At 40.9% G+C, this 24,141-nt stretch overlaps 1 protein-coding gene across 2 annotated transcripts in view; it reads left to right on the top strand.

The window, feature by feature from the left end:
* Positions 1-688: 688 nt before the first annotated feature.
* The window catches only part of PTPN2 (protein tyrosine phosphatase non-receptor type 2), a 31,482-nt gene continuing 8,029 nt past the window's right edge, over positions 689-24,141 (top strand). For both annotated transcript variants that reach the window (XM_071554868.1, XM_071554867.1), the window contains exons 1-7: positions 689-921; positions 4,207-4,297; positions 11,875-11,975; positions 12,589-12,687; positions 13,840-13,977; positions 20,584-20,793; positions 22,505-22,663. In XM_071554868.1, coding sequence (XP_071410969.1) covers positions 853-921; positions 4,207-4,297; positions 11,875-11,975; positions 12,589-12,687; positions 13,840-13,977; positions 20,584-20,793; positions 22,505-22,663 — 867 coding nt within the window. In that variant the 5' untranslated portion in view covers positions 689-852. The remainder of the gene's footprint in view (positions 922-4,206; positions 4,298-11,874; positions 11,976-12,588; positions 12,688-13,839; positions 13,978-20,583; positions 20,794-22,504; positions 22,664-24,141) is intronic.

The following is a 24,141-nucleotide window of genomic DNA, read 5'->3' as shown; positions in this document are numbered from 1 at the left end:
GCCAATGGCATCCTGGCCTGTATCGGGAATAGTGTGTCCAGGAGGACCAGGGAAGTGATTGTTCCTGTGTGCTTGGCACTGGAGAGGCCGCAACTCAAATCCTGTGCCCAGTTCTGGGCCCCTCAGTTCAGGAAGGGCACTGAGGTGCTGGAGCGGGTCTGGAGAAGGGCAAGGAAGTTGGTGAAGGGACTGGAGCATAAGTCCTGTCAGGAGCAGCTGAGGGAGCTGGAGGTGTTCATCCTGGAGAAAAGGAGGCTCAGGGGAGACCTCATCACTCCCTGCAACCCCCTGAAAGGAGGGTGTAGTCAGACGGAGGTTGGTCTTTTCTCACAGGAAACTAGTGACAGGACGAGAGGGCACAGTCTTAAGATGCACCAGGGGAGTTTTACGACGGACATTAGGAAGAACTTCTTCACAGAAAGCGTGATTAGAGGTGGTGGAGTCACCGTCCCTGGAGGTGTTTTGACACGGTGGTGTTCGGTCACAGGCTGCACTGGATGGTCTCAGAGGTCTTTTCCAAACCAACTGATTTCTGTGATTCTGGGACAACGAGCACTCGGCGACCTCTCCCTGCCCGAAGCCCCCGGCCCGGCCGATCGCGGGCAGCCGTGCCACCCCCGTGACGTCACCCCAGGTGCTTCCCTCCTCCTCCTCCTCCCCTTCCTCCCCCTCCCGGGGGCGGGCGGGGCGCGGGTTGCGCATGCGCGCGGCGCCGGCGGCGGGACACGGGCAGGAGCGTATGTGCGCGCCCGCCGCTCCCGTGAGGCGGGGGCAGCGCACGACCGGCCGCGAGCTCGCCTCCCGCGGACGGGCTCGTGCGCCCCGGCGGCCGCCGCCACCACCACCACCATCATGTCCGCCGCCATCGAGCGGGAGTTCCAGGAGATCGACGCCACGAACGACTGGCAGGCGCGCTATTTGGTGAGCCGGGCGGGATGGCCGGCTGCAGCCGGAGAGCGGGACGGAGGGAGGACGGGGGGGAGGGAGAGCCGCGGGCTGCCAGTGCCCGTGCCCGGCGCCGCGGGGAGAGCGGAAGTCGCGGGGCCGGCGCGGCTCTCGCCCTCAGGTGCGCGCAGCGGAGCCGCGGGTTGGCGCCGCGCGTGCGCGCCGGGGGCGGCCGCGGGAGGGGCGCGCGGTGGGGCGGTGGCGCGCAGGCGCGGGGCGGGGCGGGGCGCGTGCGCGGGCTCGGCGGCGTCGGAGCCCCCGTGCCGGGCTGGGGCCTGAGGGGAGCCCTGCCCCACAGCGCGCAGGCACCCCCGCTGCCCCTCGGCGCCCGTGCCCGCTGCCCCTCGGCGCCCGTGCCCGCTGCCCCTCGGCGCCCGTGCCCGCTGCCCCTCGGCGCCCGTGCCCGCTGCCCCTCGGCGCCCGTGCCCGCTGCCCCTCGGCGCCCGTGCCCGCTGCCCCTCGGCGCCCGTGCCCGCTGCCCCTCGGCGCCCGTGCCCGCTGCCCCTCGGCGCCCGTGCCCGCTGCCTTGGACAGCCCCGCGGCTGCCTCTCAGAAAATGCAGTATTTGCGCTTTCCATAGAATCTCAGAATCAGTTGGGTTGGGAGAGACCTCTGAGATCATCAAGTCCAACCCTTAATCCAACCCCACTTTGATTACTAGATCATGGCACTCAGTGCCACGTCCCGTCTCACCTTAAAAACCTCCAGGGTCGGAGGATCCACCACCTCCCTGGGCAGGACATTCCAATGCCTGACCACTCTCTCGGTAAAGAATTTCTTCCTGATATCCAAACTAAATCTCTCCTGTCAGAGCTTAATCCCGTGCCCTCTTGTTCTACTGCTGGTTGCCTGAGAGAAAAGACCAATCCCCACCTGGCTACAACATCCTTTCAGGTAGTTGTAGAGAGTGATGAGGTCACCTCTGAGCCTCCTCTTCTCCAGGCTAAACAACCCCAGCTCCCTCAGCCTCTCCCCATAGGGCTTATGCTCCAGTCCCTTCACCAGCCTTGTTGCTCTTCTCTGGACTCGCTCCAGCACCTCAGTATCTTTCCTGAACTGAGGGACCCAGAACTGAACACAACACTCAAGGTGTGGCCTCACCAACACAGAGTACAGGGGAAGGATCACTGCCCTGGACCTGCTGGCCACACTATTCTTGATACAGGCCAGGATCCCATTGGCCTTCTTGGCCACCTGGGCACACTGTTGGCTCATGTTCAGCCTCCTGTCAATCCAAACCCCCAGGTCCCTTTCCGCCTGGCTGCTCTCCAACCACTCTGTGCCCAGCCTGTAGCACTGCGTGGGGTTTCTCTGTTGAAACAACAAGATTATAACTTCCAACAACAGTCCTTTCCATAAAATAGACTTTATGTGTCAGCTGGTATCAGTAGAGCAGTTATTTATGCCAGCACTATTTTACAGCACTCTCACAAATGAGGAAAAAGAACTAAAAAATAAAATTTTCATTGTTGACTTCAAATTGTACTTTTTTCTTTTAAATTGGCTCTTTATTTGACTTATGTGTGATTCAAATGTGTTATTTCTATTTCAATGTTCCAGATACTTTAGTTTAAATATGTCTGTATGTCAAATAAGTAACATCTAGTACCGAGCCTGACGGAGTTCAAGGAGCATTTGGACAACACTCTCAGACTCATGGTGTGATTCTTGGGGTTATCCTGTGGAGGATCAGGAGTTGGGCTCGATGGTCCTTGTGGGTCCCTTCCAACTCAGGATATTTTGTGATGGTGGGATTTTAGAACTCGTCATTAAACTTCCTGACATTTCTTTTTAACAAGCCCACCCTCCTCCTTATGACTGTGGCAGTGTTTCTAGCTGGTTTAATCTTTCCTTACTGAAATACAGGTGTGTTTCTGTGCACCCACAATGCAGGTGCTTTTAAAAGCATTTTAGATTACCAGTTACTGAGTAACACGAAATTTGCATTTCATGGGAACTTGGGTGTGAATGCCCTCCAGATCCATTTGTTCTACGTACAAGCTCCCAAAACTGGTCAGTCCTGTGAACTAGATGAGGAGTTCCAGTGTGCTGTATCAGAATTAAAAACCTAATAGATAAGAGATTTTTGTACAAATATGTGGAATGTTGGTGCTTGGCAGTTGCCGCTCCATGTCGTGGTTTATGTTCTTTACAGGTTGACCCTGTAAAGACTTACTTAAAGTGAGGTCCTGTGCCATATGCTAAAAAATAGAGCTTTCTTTTGTGCATTAGATTTCTGCTGAAGGCTTTTTGGGGCTGTGTTTGTTGTCTGGGAATAGACTGGGCCATTTAGGAAGTTTGAAGACAAAGATAGTGGAAACACTGAGAAGACCAAAGAATGCTCAGCTGTAATGAGAAGTTTAAATGCCCTTTGGGGCATAATGATCAAATGTAGCAGCATAATCTAAAAATGAAAGGAGAATTCTAAGTAAAATATTAATTCTGTGCCATACAATATCTCTGCTGAGATGGCATCGATACTGAGATCGAGTTCAGTACATTGGAGGCTGTTTTCAGCTGTCTACGTAAGATAAATCTGTATATTGTAGTGAAGTTGTGGAAAAGATGCACTTCGAGGCAAAAAAACCCAAAGCTGAACATTGAGAATGTGTGAACAGTATGGTCCTTAAAATAGTGTGTGAATGAATCTGTTTGAATATCTCATATTATTGAAAGGTTTGTATTAATGTGTGGGGGGAAGCAGGCTGTGATTTCACATGGATATTTGTGACTCTAGAATTCTTTCTTCCTATTGGCTCATCTTTAACTGTAGCTGTATGGAATAAACCATCAAACCACCAAGAATAGTCCTGTGGCTCTTAACAGCAGCCATAAATTCATTAATGAGTTCAGTTACCTTTGTGGGACTTTACACTGCCAGTCAGTGAAAAGGAGCCAGCGGGTTATTGCTGTTAAGTTCCATCTGAGTCTCTTGTTGCTGTGGCAGATAACATGCAAATCTGAGGTAAGCTGTAAGCATAATAAATATCTGGGGATTTTCTCTTTGATCATGGTGCAGTGGTTGCTTAGCAAGTTGTACTTATGTTAGTTTGGTGATGTTAGCTAAGTGTAGGAAGATCTAAATGGCAGCAGCTTGGCCAAGAATGAGACATGTTTTCTGAGAGAAAATGACACTAGGTGCAGTAAAAGTTGGTTTAAAAATGTTAATTATTAATAACCTTGATTAATTAATGTGTCGAACACTAATCTTAATCATCTTGCTGGCTATAAGTAAGTTGCGTTTTTTTGGTTTTTTTAAAGGAAATCCGACATAAATCCAGTGACTACCCTCACAGAGTTGCAAAATACCCAGAAAACAGAAATCGGAACAGATACAGAGATGTTAGTCCATGTAAGTATCTTTTCTGTAATCATGGCAGTAGAATTTTAGACTTTTTACTTACGCTGTTGATTTTAAACACTGATGCTGAGAAATCATGTTCGTTGTAGGTTTTGCATTTTCCTTATTTCTATAGGCATGTATCCTATGATAAATGTTGATTTTTGTTAACATGTACACAAATGTGTATAACAGGAGGGAAAAAAGTCTGCAGGTTAAACTCATTGTGGTGAATGGTGAAAGAGAGAGCAAACCTTGGGTATTAGTGTGTAGGTAAATGTTTGTGAGCTGCAAAGTAATATTTTAAAGGTATTTTTCTCATAGGGAAATTATTTTTAAATATTGCTTTATCTGTCATAAAAAATAAGCACAGAAATTAAGTTAATAAGCCTTGACTACTGGAAGTAGTTTCCTTTTGGGCTAAGTGATTCTGCAGGATTATAAGATTGTGTGGATAAATGCCACTCAATTTTTACTGTTGCTTTAAAAAATGCTTAAGATTTTGTTATTTGTGTCTATACGGTAAACATGGTATGGAGTGCTTTGTACTTCACTAACTACTGTGTAATGGTCTTTGTGACATAATGGTCTTACATTTCCTGTGAAAACACCTCTTTTTTTAGAGCAACTGCTCTGCTGCAGGGATGCTGTGACTTCTTTCCAACAGCATTTGACTTCAGAAACCATAATCCAAAATCATTGCAAAAAGATCTGCGAGCAGAAGATCACCAATATGTAGTTATAGCTGGAGAAAGATACCATAAATTACTTTAAAAAAGCCTAGGGAAAAGAATTGTGCAGCCTTAATTTTTCCACAGTAAATCGAAGCTGCAACAAAATAAATGTTTGTGTGTTCTTCAGTATAAAGTTTGCCAGAGCAGAGGGTCATAAAAGCCTTTTTATTACTGGATCTGAAGTTTTTGAAGGGCTGCTGATGTACTGGGGCTTCCTGTTTGAAAGCCTAATCTGTGTCCCTATTTGTGAGATTTGGAGAAATGGGAAGCTCCGTGTTTCCGGTTGAAAGTTGCAGTCAGAGCACGTGCATAGCACTTGTCAAAAGTGCATGGAAGGGGTCTTTGATAGAGTCACTCTGTTCAGAGGGAGCACTGCCTGGGGCTCCTTGGGCCACTGCCAGGATGGTGCTCCTGGCACAGGGAATTCCCACCAAATGGATCCAGGCAGCGCGATGCCGATGCCGGATCTTGGTGTTGCAGGCTGGTGAAGCTGAACTTGGGAGTTCAGTGCACCCTCTTTGCTGCCTCTGCATGGCAGTCCCCTGGAGGATGCACAGCTCTGAAGAAGGTACCTGAGAGGAGGCGAGGCTCGATGACCTTCACACTGCTCAGGGAAGGGAGATGGGCCTCTGCCGGACACGTGTTGGTCTGTGCGGAGGTGCTTCTGTGTCACGGGTTTGCTGCCCTGTTACAGCACAGCACTGGCGCCTTACTGGTGCTGAAGGAGATCGTGTCTTACTCACTTTCTGTTTCATACCGAAATGGGATAGGAGTCGTAAGATGATAAGGCAGGAAATGGACTTTGAACCCCCAGGAGATCCAGGTTCTATTGCTGGGTCTAACACACCATACAACTTCTGTGTTGGAAACTGTATCCATGCATTTATCATTTCTCCCATCTATGGATTTAATTTCCTAAGCATCACTGCAAAGAAAATAGACGTTTTCCTTCCATATAGTTGTAGTTTTTTATTTCTTTTTAAAAACAGTGTTTCAAAAATGAATAAAATGACATTTTATTATTTAAGTAGCATCTAATAATGCCTCCAGTAATGCCTCACAGATGTGACTTGTATTAATCTCCTTTAATTACTTGGAGCTCAAATGTAAAGATTTTTTCAATTTTTTAATCACAGCATGCCTTTTACAATAGTAAAGAGCATCAAACGCCTCTACCTTAGTCATGGCAAAACCTGCTTCTGAAATGTGTGTTCAGCCAGGAGGAAGAAATTGATATGATTCTCTTAATTCTTGTACCCTGTGCAAAAGCAGAGACGGATAAAATCTAGTATTGAGGTGGTAGTTGGGCTCAGGAACGGGTTAGAGCCATTATACTGTGGTTCACATGAAGTATAACATGATGAAGGAACTAAGATGGTGACATTTATGAGCAATCTCAGTTTTTAGCATTTTTGAAGGAGAGGTTTGCACTGGTCCACTGAGACAGCCTGCAGCACTGGCCATTAGGAACAAGATTGTATGAGGAGAACAGAGCAAAACACTGTTTGGACTAATTCCTCTTGATTTTACATCTGTGTTTTTGAATGTGACTCATAATTACCTCTGTAATGATGATGAGAGTTGGGAGGAGAAAGAGACCTGGCAGGTAATATATGATAAATAAGATTTCAAGATAATGGTACCTAAATTTTAATGCAGCTGGGATAAAAGTTGCATGGTTTGGTCACTGTGGTGAACACATCTAATTGTGCACATATGCAGGGAACTGGTGTTGCAGAAATGCAAGGCAGCTTAGTCTCACAATCTTATCATCTTAGCCCTCCACTTTGCAAATCTTACTGCTTTTTAACAGGGTTTAAATGAAAACCAAGTGATACCAGTATTCCCTAAAAGTTAGAGGCCTCCAGAACTAGCTGTTAGACTTTCAGGATCCAGCTACTGAACCATACTGTGTTATTTGATGAAAACATTTTATTTCTCTGTAGCAGTGATAAAATTGTTTGTTAACCATGGTAGTGGCCGAGCCAGTCTAAACTACGAAATGGTGTGGCTGCAAGAGGAAATGCTAAGGTTTTTCTGTCTTACAGATAAAATGCCAATTATAAGTGCTAGAAAAAAGGCTTTGGGTTGGTTTGCCTCTTTTCAACCATGATACACAGGACAAGTACACTGGAGCCAGTTTGTGTCTGTTACATACATTTCTAGGTAAAAGTTAATTTTTCTTATCTGGGAAAGGCTAGTCTCTGCCCATTACTCTTGAGTTTCACATAGTTGCAGTTTCAAAAGTGTTTTTGTTACTGTTCATTTTTGTTGGCTAAAGAGCTATAGTGTGTATAAGTTTGGTTTGGTAAAAGTCTCAAGAATTACTGCCTAGGGAAAAACAGTCTAGCAGTTTGGTATTAGTCTAGAATGGGGAGAGGAGTATTTTGGCTCTGTCCTACTATTGAAACAGGAAGTTAATCTGAAATAGGTTTGGTTTGACAGCCAGTCATTTCCGGAGAGACGAAACCATTTCTCAGAAAACATTGTCAAGAGAGTAAAGTAACTTGTGAAGTTGTTGTTCTTTATTAAGGCCGTCAATGAAACTGAAGAGTTCTGTAATTACTTTCTTCTAAATGCTATCCTTAGTTGTTACCAGAGAAGTCTAGTGTCTCAGATTGACTGTGGACACCCTTTAGACATCTGTTTACTGTGTTCCCAGATTTAGAGGCAAGAAGGAAATCCCCTCAGCAAAACTGGCAGGATTTATTTTTCCTTTTGCTTTTGGAGGGTAGATGGGGGTTTACGCAGTTTTTTCTTCAGCCTTCCTTTGTAATACAGTGTGTGGCTCAATGTCCTGGGTCATCTGAGCATTTTTGCCTGATAAATGATGTTGCTCCTGGAGGATGTTGCAAGGTAGTGATTTCACTTGTTTTATTCTTGAGGCCATGAGTAGACTTGGTTAGACCTTTCAACCATAGGCTTGTAGTTGGCCAGCGAGAGAGGAACATGATGAGTGTTGTACTTTACAGGCAGCTGAGCTGGAACTGATTTGAATGGTTTTGCACATGGTGCTGATTAATTATCATTGCAGAAATGTTCCCTTTCTGTAATTTTTCAAGTGTATGTGCTGGGAACAGGGAGATCTTCTGCCCAAAATAAGCCTGCTGCATTTCTTGTTGTCCGTGTTAGAAGCTGACATTGATAATATTTATGATGTTATCTAATGATTCTCTAAAACATCTTGTTAGCAGAAAACATTGTAAAATAAACTCAACATGCTGCTTTTGGAGATCCTTCTCTTTTTGAGGTTGAGAAAGATGGAAATTTTAGATCAGCACATGCTGATCTAAACTTTAATGTGTCTTAAGATTGTTTTGCACAGTCCTGCTTAGCAGTGTAAGGATCCTGTGTAGTTGTGGTGCGTGTGTTTCGATGTGAACACATTTCAGTCATGAGCTGGGCCATGATTGGTGTCACGGCAGTCCTTGTGTACAGCCAGTGACAGGGTGGTGGGGGAAAGTCACTTTGCCTTTCCTTTGCCTTAAGCTACCTCTGAACCTTGAGACTGTAAGTCTAGTGACAGAGTATTGTAATTTGAATAATTTAGCAGCTCAGATAGACTCGATTTAGGTTAGTGAAATGGAGGGGATTTGCTGGTAGGCGGGAAAGGGCCAGGCAGGGTCACTGGGATGGCTTACGGCTGCGTGTGTTATTTATGACTTTCTTTAATCCAGTAAGTAGCATTTCACCCTCCTCTATTGTTAATAGCTCTATATTTGAGGGACCAGAAAGGTCTCTTGGATAAAAGAAAATTTTGAAGTTATATAGTGGTTTCACTTCGAGAAACTAAGTTGTTTTCAAATAAAAATGTTTCATTACCCAACTGCAAGAACTGCATGCTGTCAAAACGCTGAATGGTTTTTATCTCGGCTTTAACCGAATCTGTCATTTTCTGTTTAGCAAGGAGTGGACTGATTGATGTGTAATGTGAAGTCTTAGCCTTACTTTAAACATGGGGAGTGTTGTCGGTGATATCAGTTGGACAGGGTTTCACTGGAAGTGGGTAATCAGAGTTTGTTTATTTCAGATAGGGTCGTTCTGGGAGTGGTTTTTCTCAGTGCAGGAGCCAGAATGGGAATAATTTTTCAGGTTTTCACTTCCTTTTCATTCTGCATAGTTTGTTGAAATAGGGGAATTAGCACTTCAGAAAATGAGTACTGTATTTTTGCTGTTGTGGGCATGGCAACGTGTAAGATAAATCTTAATCTTAAAGATTTAAGATAGGTTTATCGTTCGTATAAATCTTATGTACTTTGTAACTGGAAATGATTTGCATATGGGAAATACGTTACAGCAAACTCACTGTGAAAAGTTGGCTTGCTTCATTTAATTCAGAAGAGCAAGCCAGGGTTTGAATGAGGTTTCTAGGTCATTGCGTCCTTTAAGAACCTTTCCCTTGAAAGAAGGGAAATCAATATGTTCTAGTGGCTTTCTTTATCCTGTGGACTGTGTGCCAGAGTATTTGTAGGATCGCCTCTGTTTTAGCTGGGGAGTAAGAGGGAGGCTGTCTGTCCATAGAATTAGTTGTTGAAGGGGCTTTAAAAAATCCTGAGAATTTTATTTGTTATGTTTACAAAGCAGAATTTATAAGGAGGAAAAAACAAAGCTGGAAATGTGTATAAGGATTAAAGTAGGAGACCTCCTTGGAGCCTGGGCAGTTCCTGCCCCTGGCCGGCAGCGCAGCGGCTGCCGCTGGTGATTAAACTGTTAATAGTGCCTGCTGACGTCACCTTTCCGAGAACACTCGTACCGGTATGTGTGATTTACTATAACAAGATCTTAAGTTTTTCCTGTTGGCAAATGACATGTAATATTTACAGAGGTCTTGGTTTCTCTCCAGTAGAAACATTTCAGATAAAGTGATACATGAAAGGAAAAAGTAACGCTTTCCTACCCTGGCGAAATAATACAAAGAGATACGTTTTACTTTAAAATGCACGTGTCTCAATTTTACTGTGTCTTGGCTTTGATAGTATTTTTTTAATTCACACGGAGGTATCATAAATTTTATTAAGACTCCTGAAAGTCAAGATGGTGTTGCCTTACAACTGGAATGCTAATAAAAACAGGCTAACCCAATAGATTTCTCAGACTTTTGTATTAAAAATAAATTTTCAGAATAATTCTGTTCTCTCTATATTTGTATGTGACTGCATGTAAAAGCTAGGAGCTAAAGCAGGGAGAGGAACAACCCCAAGTCTGAGTCCCTGAACAACAAAATAGTGGTACTTTACTGCTGAGGTCTCTACTTCAATCCAGCAAGATCATCTTTGGCAGTTGCTAATAGCAGATAGATGAGGCAGAGTGTCAAAGCAGAGCAAGACCTAGTACATGTACTTTACCCAGGTTTCCTGACATATGGAAAGTATTTATATCAAATCCTCTGAGCAGTCTGCAGAACAAGAGTCAAATTCAGTGTTTTTTGGTTGCCATCAGCTTTTTGCCTGTGCAGGGTTATATTCGTGGATTTCTGAGATGTGCCTTGCTGTATAGGCTGGTTATTGTAGCTGTGCTGGTTTTGATACTTAGGAGTTACTCATGTGGAAACCCGTGATTTTGTGTGTTTCCCAAGAAGTTTGTCAAAAGGATGTTGGCCTTTTGGTGCAGGGATGGGAGAGGGAAAAGTGGGCTGGCACTTTAACAGCAGTCTGCACCATGCTTGAGTTTTGTGGGTGAGACCAGGTGAATATGGGTTTAAAACTGGCATTGCATCATAATTCACTCTCTGCTCCATCAGTTTCCTAATGGCATCTCTCCCATGTCTTCCTGAAATGTGTTGAAGTCTCATAAATTCATTTTAGTTTGCTATTTTTTATTTACTCTAAGAATCTTTTGAAGCTGTTGAGCTTCAGGAGGTTTGCAGTCAGTTGGATCTCATTTTCTGTCATGTAATTGTGTACAGATTTTTAAACTAAAAGTGCTCTTTATTTAATGCAGTGGCCAATAAATGGCTGAAGGATTATTTACTATGAATAAGTCTGATTACCTGGAAGTGTCCTAGAGGCTGATAAATCAGATACTAAAGGTTCTAGGAACAGCCACAGTGACTTTTTATTATGCAGTGTTTTAGTCTGACAGTGTGATAATCTTTCTCATATTAATGTTAGAATTTTAAGCTGAGGCCTTCACTTGCCATAAATGAGGGAATCTTCTGTCTTGCCTGTGTAATTGTGAGAGACTGAAACCATGTAATTAGATCAGGCTTCATTTAATGGAAGATTTCTTAAATATATGTGTTTTTGCATCTGCCTTTTTTGTTTTTATATTGTATGTTATTCAACAATAACTTAAAAGGAAAATTAAATGTATCAGTGATTGGTTTGAATTATTGTAAGTAGATTTTGGTGGGATTTTTAGCTGTGTGAGCTTAACTTTGATTCTACCTCAACCTGTGAAACTTCAGTTCGCCAAAAATCTTGGAATTTTGAACATAAAGGAAACCATGCAGTGGAATGTTTTGGTGTGATAGGACAGCGTTGCCTGGTGTGAGTTGTGGTGCTGTTGTACTAAGGCAATGCAGCTGTTGAGGGATGGCTGTGAGCATCTTTTGGCCTGTATGGGAGAATTGGTTTGTTTGCCTTTTTTTAGAAAAAAGACAAATGGGTATTCCAGTTTTCTGAGCAGCTGCTACTAAGAGCTGCCTGAAATTCCTGTTGTGGAATGCTAAGCAGAGAATTGAGACAGACAGTTACCAAAGTGAGATGATAAATTAGTTTCATACATATCTGTATTTTACTCCTTGGGTGGTACTGCAGTATTTATTTCATGTTACTTGTCAGACCTAAACTTGCTGCTAGGGAGTATTCATCAATATGGATGCATCATTAATTCTTAGTTTTATTTGAACTTTAGATGATCATAGTCGTGTGAAACTCCAGAACACAGAGAATGATTATATCAATGCCAGCCTAGTGGTCATAGAAGAAGCTCAGAGATACTATATTTTAACACAGGTGAGTAGTACCAATTACTAGGTTATTACAGGGATTGAGAATCTTGGGGAGAGGGATTTGTACAGTTGTCATTTGTGTTTGGATGGTTCCTTGACTGTATGTGTTACATATATCTCATATTGGCACCCTGTGGCTTGTAGCTGTGAACAGATTATTTTATATTTTAAGAAAGGCTAAAGGGAATATTACAGTGTGATTAATTTACTGCATATGAAGCTTTTCAAGTATTTCTTGCTCTTCAGTTCTTTTGGAAATTGGTTGCAGCAATATTTTAGCCCTTTATATCATGTTATACTTTCAGAGCATGCCTGCAGTCGCTTTTCTTCTAATAACACAATAGAAATGATGCCTAAACCAACATATCCCTTCCCTGAGGTTTTGCTGTTTTGTTTGGTTTTTAGATTGTTTGTTTTCTTAGAAAACCCAACTGTTTTGTACTGGAGTGGCATATGCAGTGTAGTTACTTTCTTGCCTGCCATTTCTATAATTTTATTAATAATTTGTTTAAACTTTTCAGAGGAAGACTCTGTCCTGTTTGCTGCAGTGAGCCGTTAGCTGTGTTGAAACACTGCCTTGCCTGTATGTTCTCATGCATGTTTTTCTTACTACACAGGGGCCACTACCTAATACATGTTGTCATTTTTGGCTCATGGTATGGCAACAACAAACCAAAGCAGTTGTCATGCTGAACAGAATTGTTGAGAAAGAGTCGGTAAGTGTCACTGGGCCTAAAGGTGTAAAATAAGCCACATAATTTTAGTACAGTTGAACAATGTTTGATTGTTACATTAAAAGAGATAACACACTTTCTCATGGGTAAACACACAGCATACTGTGTGTTTAATATAACTTTAAAGTGATGGAGTTAAGGCATAAAATTTGGTTTGGTAAAAATAGCATCTGTTTAGTGAAAATACATCCGGGAAGGTGAAAGTAACATCCTGAGAAAGGATATGCAGATACAAACAGTGTGGACTAGAGGCAGTGTGAGGTGCTCTGAGAAATGGAAGGTGGGAAAACAAGTTTGAATTAAAGTATCTGTAGATTAATTCCTCTAAATCTAACAGAGTAGTGTTTGTTATTATAGAGATGTTAGCTGTAACAGTGAAGACAAACTGCTGCCCAGGAACTGTCAAACTTATCTGGTTATTTTTGATTCTTTAAAACTGAAGGTATACATGCAGAATATAAACATTTTCTGTTATGATGTAGTTTTTCTGCTATTGTACCTAAGAGCACTGTGGATTTTAGTTACAAATGCATGTAATTTATATTTTTCCTTCAGAGTAGATTAGTTAGTGAAAAAGTTATGACTGGTCCATTAAAAAGTAACTTATTTTCTTTGCAAAAAATTTCCTACAGGAAATCTGAGTGCAGAGCAAGAGGAATAAAACACAAAGAATTGTTTGCATTGCTTTGTTAGTTCACTCCTTTGTTTCACTAGAACCTTCCAGTATTCAACAGGCTTGGGGAGAACTGGATGTGATAGAAGAGTTCTGTAAATATGCAGGTGTGCATGTCAGAAATGGAGGGAGGAAATGCTGAAATAGCTGGTCAGAGATCTCAGTTCCCTGTAGAGAACTAAATGGGGAAGAGGGAGAAGAGTTAAGATGTGTGGCAGAACATGTTAGTCCTGCCATGAAAGAAAGGATAACCAGATAAAGCTGGACTCCATAGTAGCCACTGAAGCAGTGGAGGTAACTTGGCTTTGAGAATTCCTCAAACTGCGAGCAGGTACTTGAGTCTACTGTATTGAATAATCGGGTCTCAAAATCTGCACAAGCAGAGCCCAAGATAATAGGATATTTAACCAGATTTTCCTTTTTTTTGTCTTCTTTTTCTTTCTTTAAAACAAATCCATTAGGTGAAGTGTGCACAATACTGGCCAACAAAAGAAGAGGAGGTTATGACCTTCAGTGACACAGGTTTCCGTGTGAGGCTAATATCTGAAGACGTCAAATCCTATTACACAGTGCATCTACTGCAATTAGAAAATATCAACGTAAGCTTTTCTCAGTCTGGACAGCTCCTACATGTGGGCTTAAGTGTATCATGAGAACTGTTCAGCATGTTGTCACTCTGGGTTTGACTGATCTTTTACACTGGAAATTGTAATGCCCTTGGCTTCTGAGAGTGTTGAAGATGCTTGTGTGCAAAATAAGCGAGTTAGACCTCAATTTATACACCTTCAGCATTTTTGTGCTTACATTTTCCATCTGGCAGTACCTTACTGTGCTGAATTGTGATTGATGGTAGTGGTGACCCTAAACAGAGCTGTAAGAATTAACCTAATGGAAAGAACACAGGAGTTGAACATTCTGATTTCCCTTGAATATCAGAAATCTGACTCAGTAATTACTGGGTTTTTTTTTATTGAAACTTAAGTTTTCCATGTAATTCAGTCTAGCTATCTTAAGTTTTTTGGGGGAGGGGTAATTACCACCTGTAGATAGGTAACTGTCTCCTCTTGCTTACCTCCCCTTCTGCTCTACAGGACCAACCATCCTTTTCTCTTAAAAAATTAAGCACTTTGACAATTTAACCAAGTTAAGCTCAAAAAAATTGTTCGTGGCCTGAGCTTGGGTTGGAATTTGCCACTTCTGTTTCAGAGCGGAAGACAGGATTGAAGAGCTTGTCTGTTTGTTCCAGCTGTGTCTTGTAAGATATTCTCTCTCCCTATGAATCTTGCCTTATAGTAATTGAAAATGCTGGTCTGGCAAGTTTTATTCAAGGTTGTCTTGTCAAGAGGATTTGGGAAAGGAAAGCTTGAAGGTGTTCTTTCGCGTTTTGTTTTATGCAACTAAATATTGATATATTTGTTCAAAAATATTTGAATTTATAGTAACTATTGATGGTATTTTGGGGTAGTTAATTCCAAACCTCCCTCATGAGACCAACATGCTAAAACTTGTTCTCTTCCATATAAGAAAAGCTTTCTGAAATACCATCCTGCTGACTTGAAGAATTTCTGTTTAGTGGTGTGTTTATTGACAACAAAAGCAAAGAAAATGTGAGTAGTGCTGCAAGCTGTTGCCTGCGAAAGCACAGCTCTCCTTTTAGGAAAGCTGAATGCAAGTTTTCCTAACTATCAGGCTTTTCCGCGGAATTATTTGGCTGATGTTGGGCCCTACTCTTGAACTACCTATTTTCAAAGGATGCCGTTTTCATTACACATTTATGTTTGGATGTGGCATTAACCGGAAAATGCAGAAATCCCTTGAGGAACATCACAACATCTGCTATAGTAGACTTTCGAGTTGGAGCTGTTGAGCACTTAAATATCTGGGTTTGTTTTGGACCAGCAACACAGGCCTGTCGGCACTGAGCAGAGTTTCTTGTAAGTCACGTAAAGCAGTTTCATGAATACCCAGAAAGTCTGTATTGAGTTTTTATTTTAATGCACTGGCACTTTTGTAAGGCTCCACAAATATTAACTCTAAAGAATAATTTTATATAAAATACTACAAGAAGTAAAACACACTTCGTTATTCAATTAAAAAAGCTGCATAGTTTCTAGACTGACGCTGTGAATGCTAAATGCAGCCTTTTGTAAGAATTTGATAATTATACCATAAAACTTGTGGGAACTGAGTATTCACAGTAACTTGAAATGTGAGCTTAACTATGTTTATGCAAGTTATTCTGGAGGGGCCTTTGGCGGAGGCAGAGTGTAAGACATTTAGCCACTCTGCCTGGAATATAAGATGACTCATGAACAAAATATATTCTGAATGCCGAGGAGTACTTAAATCTGAGCATTCCCTGGAAAATAGAAAGAACCAAGGTTGTCTTTATAATACAGCCATTCTGAGATCAAGTAAATTTGTCTTACTGCACCAAATCTCTAAAGGAAAATAACATTTATGTATGAAGAGTAAAGTGCTTGTTTAATATTGTTACCGATGAAACAACCTCTGAATAGTTGTTTGTTTTGTTGTTGGTTTTATTAAAGAGCAGTTGGAAGCACAGGTGGGATTAGGAGGGATAATTAGTTTGTACCTGTTCTAGGCAAACATTTGTTTATACTGTTGGGGCTGGCATAGTCCAGTAAAGCTTTGGAAAGCACATGGTGTTGATTGATATCTTTCCAAAAGCTTGTCAGTATTTCTGATGTTCTTTCTCTTGCTGCTTATTATTGTGGAATTTCCTTATTTTTTTGCCTGACCCAGTCTTTAGAATTTTAGAATAAAGGCATTTGAAGCTGCCTTTCCACCGTGTGTTGTTGTGTATCCTGCGTGATTTTGTGTCAGTTGTCAACCTTTATGAAAGTTGAATGCTGCTTTCTGCTGTAATAGCTCAGGTTCAGAACTCTCCTTGAGGAAAGACTTTCTGTGAAGGCTTCTACAAATCTATTCTCTCTGTTGAGAAATAAAGGTAGAAGGAAGATACTGTGCTCATGTTAAAATTTTGTAATAATTTTTGTGTGAATCTCTTGCGTGTGTGATTTGAAGCCAAGTCTCCTAACGTACTGGAGAAGTGATAGTCAGGTGTTTGAGAGCTTTTTGTTAAATCCCTAAAATAACCAATTGGATGGGGTTGCTAAGTTTTGTGACAATATTTTGGCAAGATTGTTAGATGTTGACAGCTAACTTGAGAAAGACTCCACTTTGTGTAGAATATGTTTATTATATTCCTTATTGCCGCTTTTAGCTTTTTTTTTTTTGTCATAACTGTAATATTGATCTTTAGAGAATGAAAACTTTTGTTTTCAGTAGTTTTGGATGTGGCAACTCAGATACCTCGAGAAAGGTGGTGTGGCACATGATGAATGTTTATGAGCAGAACTCCTACCACGCTGGTACTGGGAAACTCAGACAAGCAGTGGGAGGGCAGGCAACCATCAGAACTTCAGGGAAACAGGGATTGTGTGGATCAGGAAATGGAGCAATGTCATTAGAAATTACTGAAGGAACCTTAATGAAGGTAGCTCAGACTGGGTTTCTAGAACTATGAATGCAGCAACTGAAGGAGAGGTTTGCAAAGAAAATATTTGCTGGAGGAGAAAGGACTAGGAGAAATGTGATGTGACACTGGTGCTGTGACACTTCAAAGTAAGGACCATTAATAAATCCCAAGTGGAATCTTGAGTCGTCTGCAAATAGCAAATATTTGGAAAAAAACATTAGGAAAATGAATTCTCAACTTAGTGTCAAGCTTCTGTGTGTCCATGGCTGTCAGATTAAGATAACTCAAGACTGCTTAGTGGCCCTCACCAGCTGATCCTGTGGAGGAACCAAAATGTTTGTGAGGATTATTTGGCCCCATTTTACTCATTACCATTTGTTTTTAAATTTTGAAAGCCATTTTGCCAAGCAGTAGAATGAACAATTAGAGGAGGCTCTGATAAAAAGTTTATTTATGATTTTGAATTTCAGTGCTTAGAATATTGCCCTTACAGCATGTCTTCTCATTTTTAGATGGTCAAATTAATTGTTAATGCACTTAAAGCATGATCACTAAATACAGGACCCACTGTGGGGTTGTAGGTGGATGTTAGGCCTTCATATCCTTGACCATTTCAGTAGCACTTCAATTATGAAATTAAGTTTTATAAGGAGTGTGTGAAACTTGATGAACCAGTGTTTTTCTGTCTTCACATGTTTTACTTGACAGTGAAAGCACCAACTTCTTTTAAGCATTTTGGTAGCATTTTATTTGTGTTTATACTCTTAGGTGACTGAACAACCTGAAGTTATTCTAAGATTTTTGTTCTGTTTTGTTTTGAGTGATTGGATAGTCACTGTGAAAAGGTCACGTGGAGACTTGTTTTGATGGTAGTTGATCTAATGAGATACTGTTTTTCTGCTCAAGTTCTCATGTGACTGTCTGCTTGTAACGTGGAGCTTGTGCTTTGATCATCCTTTGGATGTGCTGTTGGTATTTCCAGCAGTTGTTAAGAGACCTGTGTGGTGGTAACTTTCTGAGATTGTCAGTTTGAGCTATATTGGTTATCCCAGTAATTCCTAAAAATGTCACTAGAATGGTTTGAGTAATTTTTTTTGAAAAATTGTTGGCTTTTTTTTGGTAGCTAGTCTTAGGGAATAAAGCTTGGAAGATTGTGTCGTGGTTACCATAGAACAAGCCGGGTTTTAGTCACCATGCAGAAATGTGTTCCTTGTGTATAATATATAAATTCTTATACTAGTGCCTGAATCTTGAAGTCCGGATTTTTTTAATTTAAAAGACTAGCTTGTTTCCTGGTAACACTTCAAATTAAGTTAGTTGTTCTTTAAATTTGAAATTTTATCCATCAACAGTTGTGAATCTTGAGCAAGCCAAATCTGTTCCTGTTACTGTCCTGCATCACTTCACGTGAGCGATAGCCACGGTGCGTGGCACAGCGATGGGGAGTTCCTCAAGAAAGGGTGGTACAGATACCACACAAAGGCAGCATTTCAGCTGTACAGCTTGACTGCTAAGCACCACTTGAAAGAGCCATTCTGTTTCAGTGAGAAATGTGGGAGGTTTGAAATATTCAAATGGCATTTGGCTGTAGGATTAGAAGCTGCAAGTTCATAGAGGACCAGCTGGTTCCAGTGCACTGCAATGGGACTCTTGTAGAAAGATGAAGACACAGATATTTTTAAAATGAGCTGAAGGGATGGAAAATCATGGAATGGATAAACCCTTCATACAAAAAAGAGGAGGAAAAAAATGTAATTTTGTGTTAGAGTTGAGTGACATGTACAACAGCACTGTTTAATCTTTCTTGTAGAAATACGTCTTTCAGAGGAGTTGTATAAACAGGCTGACATTTGGCCATGTGCTTGAAGCAGTGTCTCTCCTTTTTTTTTTCCAGGAAGAGGATGCTAGTGCTTGTTACAGGATGAGATTGGGGGAACAAAACCCATGCAAAAATGCCACAAATCACCTTTTTGATGCCACATGACAAAAAAAAAAGTTGTCTTTGACGTGTAAGGGCAGCTTTAATCTGCAATGCTGTCTCGCACCTTGAGGGAGGGAGTATCAATGGCCAGTTCCAAAGACTGGTCAGATTCACAAGGAACAACTTTAACCTGTGATGTACTTAGTATGTGCATTTAGCTAACCTCTCCAGTTTTCTTTGTTTTGTTTCTTAAATGATCAATTATTTTTCTTAGAAATAGAGGAAATTGCGTGAGTGTTATTTCCAGATTTCTTAGAAAAAATGTATCTTCTTTATGATTTTTGAAGAAGTGGGTCATTTCAGTTGTTTCAGAGTTAACTCACTGCTTGAAAACCTGGGTACAGAAGAGCAGTAGGAAGATCTTGGTTGAAAATTCAAACTGTTGTTTTAATGCTTTGCTTCAGGTAGAGGTGAATCCCAGTGTATTTACACAATTCAGGCCTTGTAGTCTCTTTCCATATGAAATCTTAACGTGAACTCATCTTCCCAATGCTGCAGATCACACTCTGTTGTCCTTGTTGAGCTCTTAGCCAAAAGACACAGTATTTCTGGAAGATAACTGCATTTGAGAGTGACTGGAGTCCTGCTAATATCTGCTGTTTTCTGTGAAAATATTGGCAGTCTTGCGGTATCAGGCATTGAAGGCAAAAGACAAAATGGAAGAGTATTTTTGTTACTGTGGTAACCACGAACTGGATTATTTTAGTTTCACAAAGGAGTTTCATAAGTTGTCTCTCTTAAGAAGTTGAAACAGACTGAGGATATGAAAACCAGTAGAATTTATTTTAATTTCATGACTGTATTTCACTGTTGCTGAAAAAGAAAAATAGCTTTTCTGGAATGCATTGATGTTTTAAATCTTCTGATGTTCAAACTCTGTTGAGGCATAGGTAGGTTTCAGTCTATGTGGAAAATTAGATGTTATGGAGGGAAGGTAAAAATAAATGAACATTTCTAAAATTTCTGAGCTAAAATCAGTGATCAGTTTGTCTCAGAATCACCATGCCTTGCCATTTAGCTGCAGGTCTGAAGTGAGTTCCTTAAAAATATAATCCAAATTTTATATACATGCTTCTTGCTGTCATTTCAGAACCTTGCAGTTAGTTGATTGTGTTAGGAGAGGAGCTGCGTGGTTCTAAAGCGACTATGATTTTGGAATCCTCCCTTTTTACCTTAAAAAATTGAGTATGTCCAGCAGAAGTCTCACTAGACACCCTGCTGTGTGGGTTCTTACAGGTCTTCTCCAAAACGCTTCCTGCTCCTCTCAGTAATGTGGTTAGTGTAAAAAGGAGAGGTGAGAGCTCTTGGCTCTTGCTCTGAGCAAGAGTGGGGAGCATATAATGCTGATGCAAACTTTTTCAGTAGTATTAATTCTAGCTGTCTAGTAACTGCTGTCAGCCTTTAAACTGCATTATTAATGGTTGAAAAGGAAGGCTATTTGGGAGTAAGTAGTAAAGCAACCCAAATATATTGTAGGTTTGAGAAGAAAAAAATGTGTATGGTAACAGTTGCAAAGGAGGAAACTACTAACAGGGGTGAAAAACCTGCTTCAGCCTGCACTGTTGGTTGTCATCCAACTTGCAGCAAGTTATTGGATGGTTTGTCTGAACGGGAGGTTTAAAATAGAAAATAGCTATTGATGTAGACTGGGGAGAATGTGTGCTAACTGAACAAAAGAGGAATACTTTCTAGTTGTATTGTTTTACGTGTTTTCACTTCTAGAGTGGCGAGTCCAGGATGATCTCTCATTTTCATTATACCACATGGCCAGATTTTGGAGTTCCTGAATCCCCAGCTTCATTCCTGAACTTCCTGTTTAAAGTCAGAGAGTCTGGTTCACTGAGTCCTGAACACGGGCCTGCAGTAGTTCACTGCAGTGCAGGAATAGGACGTTCTGGCACGTTTTCGTTGGTAGACACTTGTCTTGTTCTGGTAAGTGTTTGCTCATTTGCTCTGTCACCTTCTTCCTTCTCCTGACACCCTGCCTCCCTTCCCAGTATGGTCTTTTTGGTCAAGAAGGCTTTAAAAGCATATAAAAGCCTTGAAGTTAATGACGTGTCAGTGAAAACTTTAAGACATCATGCGTTTTTTTAATTTGCATAGTTGGACAGTTTAAAAAAACAGCTCTTGAAATACATTTACAAATTCATCTTGAAGTACATTCCCAAGGACCTAAGTTCCAGTCTCAGTGGGACCATCCCCTGGCAGTTCAAGCCTCCCTGCCATCCCATCCCGTCACATCTCGGATGCTCAGCAGGCTCAGCCCCGGTTAGTACCGGGTGCTGTGACAGTCCCGAGGACTTCACTGTCACTGTCCAAGCTCGCTCGGCCGTGGCAGATGGACCTGAGGACTTAAACGGTGGGGCAAGTTCTGTACACGCTGTGCCTCACCTAAAAAATCCACTGTGCAGGCTGGAAGGGCACGTGGGGAGAGCCCTGCCCAAATCTGCATTGCAAAGTCTGGCCAGACACACACGCATACCCATTTCGTACTTTTGAAGCTTTCTGGGAAGTAAATAGTAAGCATTCTTTTCCTTTTATTTCAGATGTGCTTAAAAAAGATTAAGGATTGGTTGGGTTTTTTTAATAAAATTTTAAAGTTAAGCTTGTGGATATATAATGAGATAATTGAATCCATAAGTGTTTTTTTCTCCAAACATGGAATACCTTTCAGGTCTGACAGGCCCCTTTTATTAAGAGTGCAGAAAATAGTTAACTAGGCTGAGAATTCGGGCATGCCCCTGGACCTCCTGCAGTGCATAATGAAGGGTGTTGCAGAATTTCCCTTGCTGTGCAACCCTCTAGGAGCTTGGGCTGGGTAGCCAGTTGCAGTGTCACAAGAATGTATAGATTTTTTTTGTTTACTCAGTGAAGTGCATCATCTATAATTGCTCATGACAAAAGCAAACTATAACTGTTAAATAATATTTAAAATTGCTTTAAACTTTTGTTGGATTTTGAAGTTCAGGCACAGACTTTTTCTTTGTTCGTATTTGGTAATAGTGAAAAGGACAGCCCAGGGTTCGGTGAAAAAATATTTCATTTAAATTACAAGAGACTTGTCTTCTGGTTTGGTTAGGTCCTCTCAACTTATTTTAAGGTTTATTCTTCAGTTTTTCTTTTTTTATGCATTTTGAAAAATGGGTGTATTTTGATGCAATTGCAAGAAGTGCAGATACATGTTTAAAAATAGGTGGACAAGTGTGTGCATTGCTTGGATTAAAGATTCTGCTTTAAATAAGGGAACTTCTGCTACATTTGGTCAGTCTAAATTGCTGTTCCATTCTGGAGCAGTAGGAAATGCTCTTTTACAGTTCTGATTTTTATAGTCATATTTCAAAGTTCAAATACATGCCTGAATAAAAGCAAGTGTATCTAAACTTCTTAATTTTAAGACTTGTTCTTAGGGTACTGATTTATTTGGTTAATACAGGATCACTGATTTGTTCATAGTAAGTTTTCATTAGATGGTTTGCATTTTTTCTGTAAAAACAAATTAGAAATAATCTGAGTGGTTAATTTTATATATAACTGATATAAGCATAATATGGAGAAATTAATTTTTAGTTTGAATTTTATGACTGACTTTTACTTGTAATTATTTTATATACTATTGACACTTTCAATGTAACTTTCTTTACAGATGGAAAAAAAGGACCCATTTTCTGTAGATATTAAGAAAGTATTACTGGATATGAGAAAATATCGAATGGGACTTATTCAGACTCCTGATCAACTAAGATTTTCATATATGGCTGTAATAGAAGGAGCAAAATTTATAATGGGGGATTCAACTATACAGGTAAACATTTAGCTCCATGTATTTAAACAGCAGACTGCAACAGCAGTAAAAAATAAGCTCCAAATTACTTTAAACATATAACTTTGTGGAATTTAAAAAATTAGAGTTTTTCAATAGATGTTGGAAAGATATCAGAGGGTATCTGTTCAGTGCCTTCCATCAACCAAACTTTTAATCCTATGTATATGTCCCCTCTTAGATAAAATAGAAAAAATCATTTGTCTGTACAGATGTTTAAATAAAGAAGGTTCAATCAGTATCTTCAATACTAAAATGCAATGACCAATACTGCTTTGAAGATAGTAAGGATCTTTTTTAGAATTTCTTGATCTTTACTAACAGTAAAAGTTGTCTGATGCTACAGATAATGTTTATTACTAAACTTGGTGTGTATTTTCATATCCCTTAAAATCTGTGTTACATTTAGTAGAATCTGGCCAATTACAAATCTCACTGTTGTATCAGAGTGGCTTGCAAACCTCACAAGTAGCCACAGCTGTGTTAAGTGCCTCTGGCTAGGTGTGAGAGAGGACTGGGGGGGATTCTGCTTTCATGTGCTAGGGCTCTTTTATTTCATTTATTTCTTAAAATTTTCACAAGAGCAGATAGGCTAAAACACATTTCCTCTCTTCTGGGGTTCTGGTAGCTGTCTGATTGTTCTCTTTCACAGAAGTTTGTTGACTTGCTGTGTAAATAAATAATTTTGCACAACAACTAATCAACACCTGGATAGTGTGCTGCTAGTATAACACCTGTGCCATATGCCTAAAAGACTTTATGATTCATCCTAGTACTAACAGCAGTTTAGTCGCTTTGTTTTCTGGAAGCTGTTTATGGTGGTAAGAAGTACTGTCTTCAGTAATATTTTTCTGCTTCATTTGTTACAAAGCTGTGCTCCACACTGTGACCAGCTCTGGTTCCCACACTTACCCATCTAGATCATAGGATTTCTTGTTGCTGGATACCAGGCAGCAGTCAGGTTCAAGTGTGTTATTTCTTGGTATTAAGAGAAGACCTAAGAAGGCACACTTCTCATTTGTTCTCTTTTTCTCATTATGGTTGTTCAGATGATCTTTCTTAAACGCCTGTTTCCTGCATTGCAGGCATTTGTCCTGGTGCTTTTCTCTTTAGGCCTCAGGGTCATATGCAGAAAATCAATTGGCAGCACTTAAAAGGAGTGTTTCTCCTTTCAAGGTCAACTAGGCTGTTTTTTTGCCCCCAAATGGAACAGTTGTACTCTCCAGAGTGGTAGAGGTATTCACTTTTCTCTGCTAATGATGGGGAGGGCATGAAGTTATTGAGCACCTCTCTGTTATAACATTGGCCAAATGTTCATATCTGACGTGGATTTCAGAAGTCAGTAAACTGCAAACACAACCTCAGCTTGCCTCCTGCTCGCTGGTGGCTGCAGCTGCAACACGTGTGCAGTCTGTCTGCCTCAGGTTGTACCAACCTGAATGGTTGGTGCTACCATTCAC

Source organism: Pithys albifrons, chromosome 4 (assembly GCF_047495875.1).
Source record: "Pithys albifrons albifrons isolate INPA30051 chromosome 4, PitAlb_v1, whole genome shotgun sequence".
Taxonomy (NCBI): Eukaryota; Metazoa; Chordata; class Aves; order Passeriformes; family Thamnophilidae; genus Pithys; species Pithys albifrons.
The sequence above is the reverse complement of the archived record's forward strand: the minus strand, read 5'-3'. Positions and strand labels throughout refer to the sequence as shown.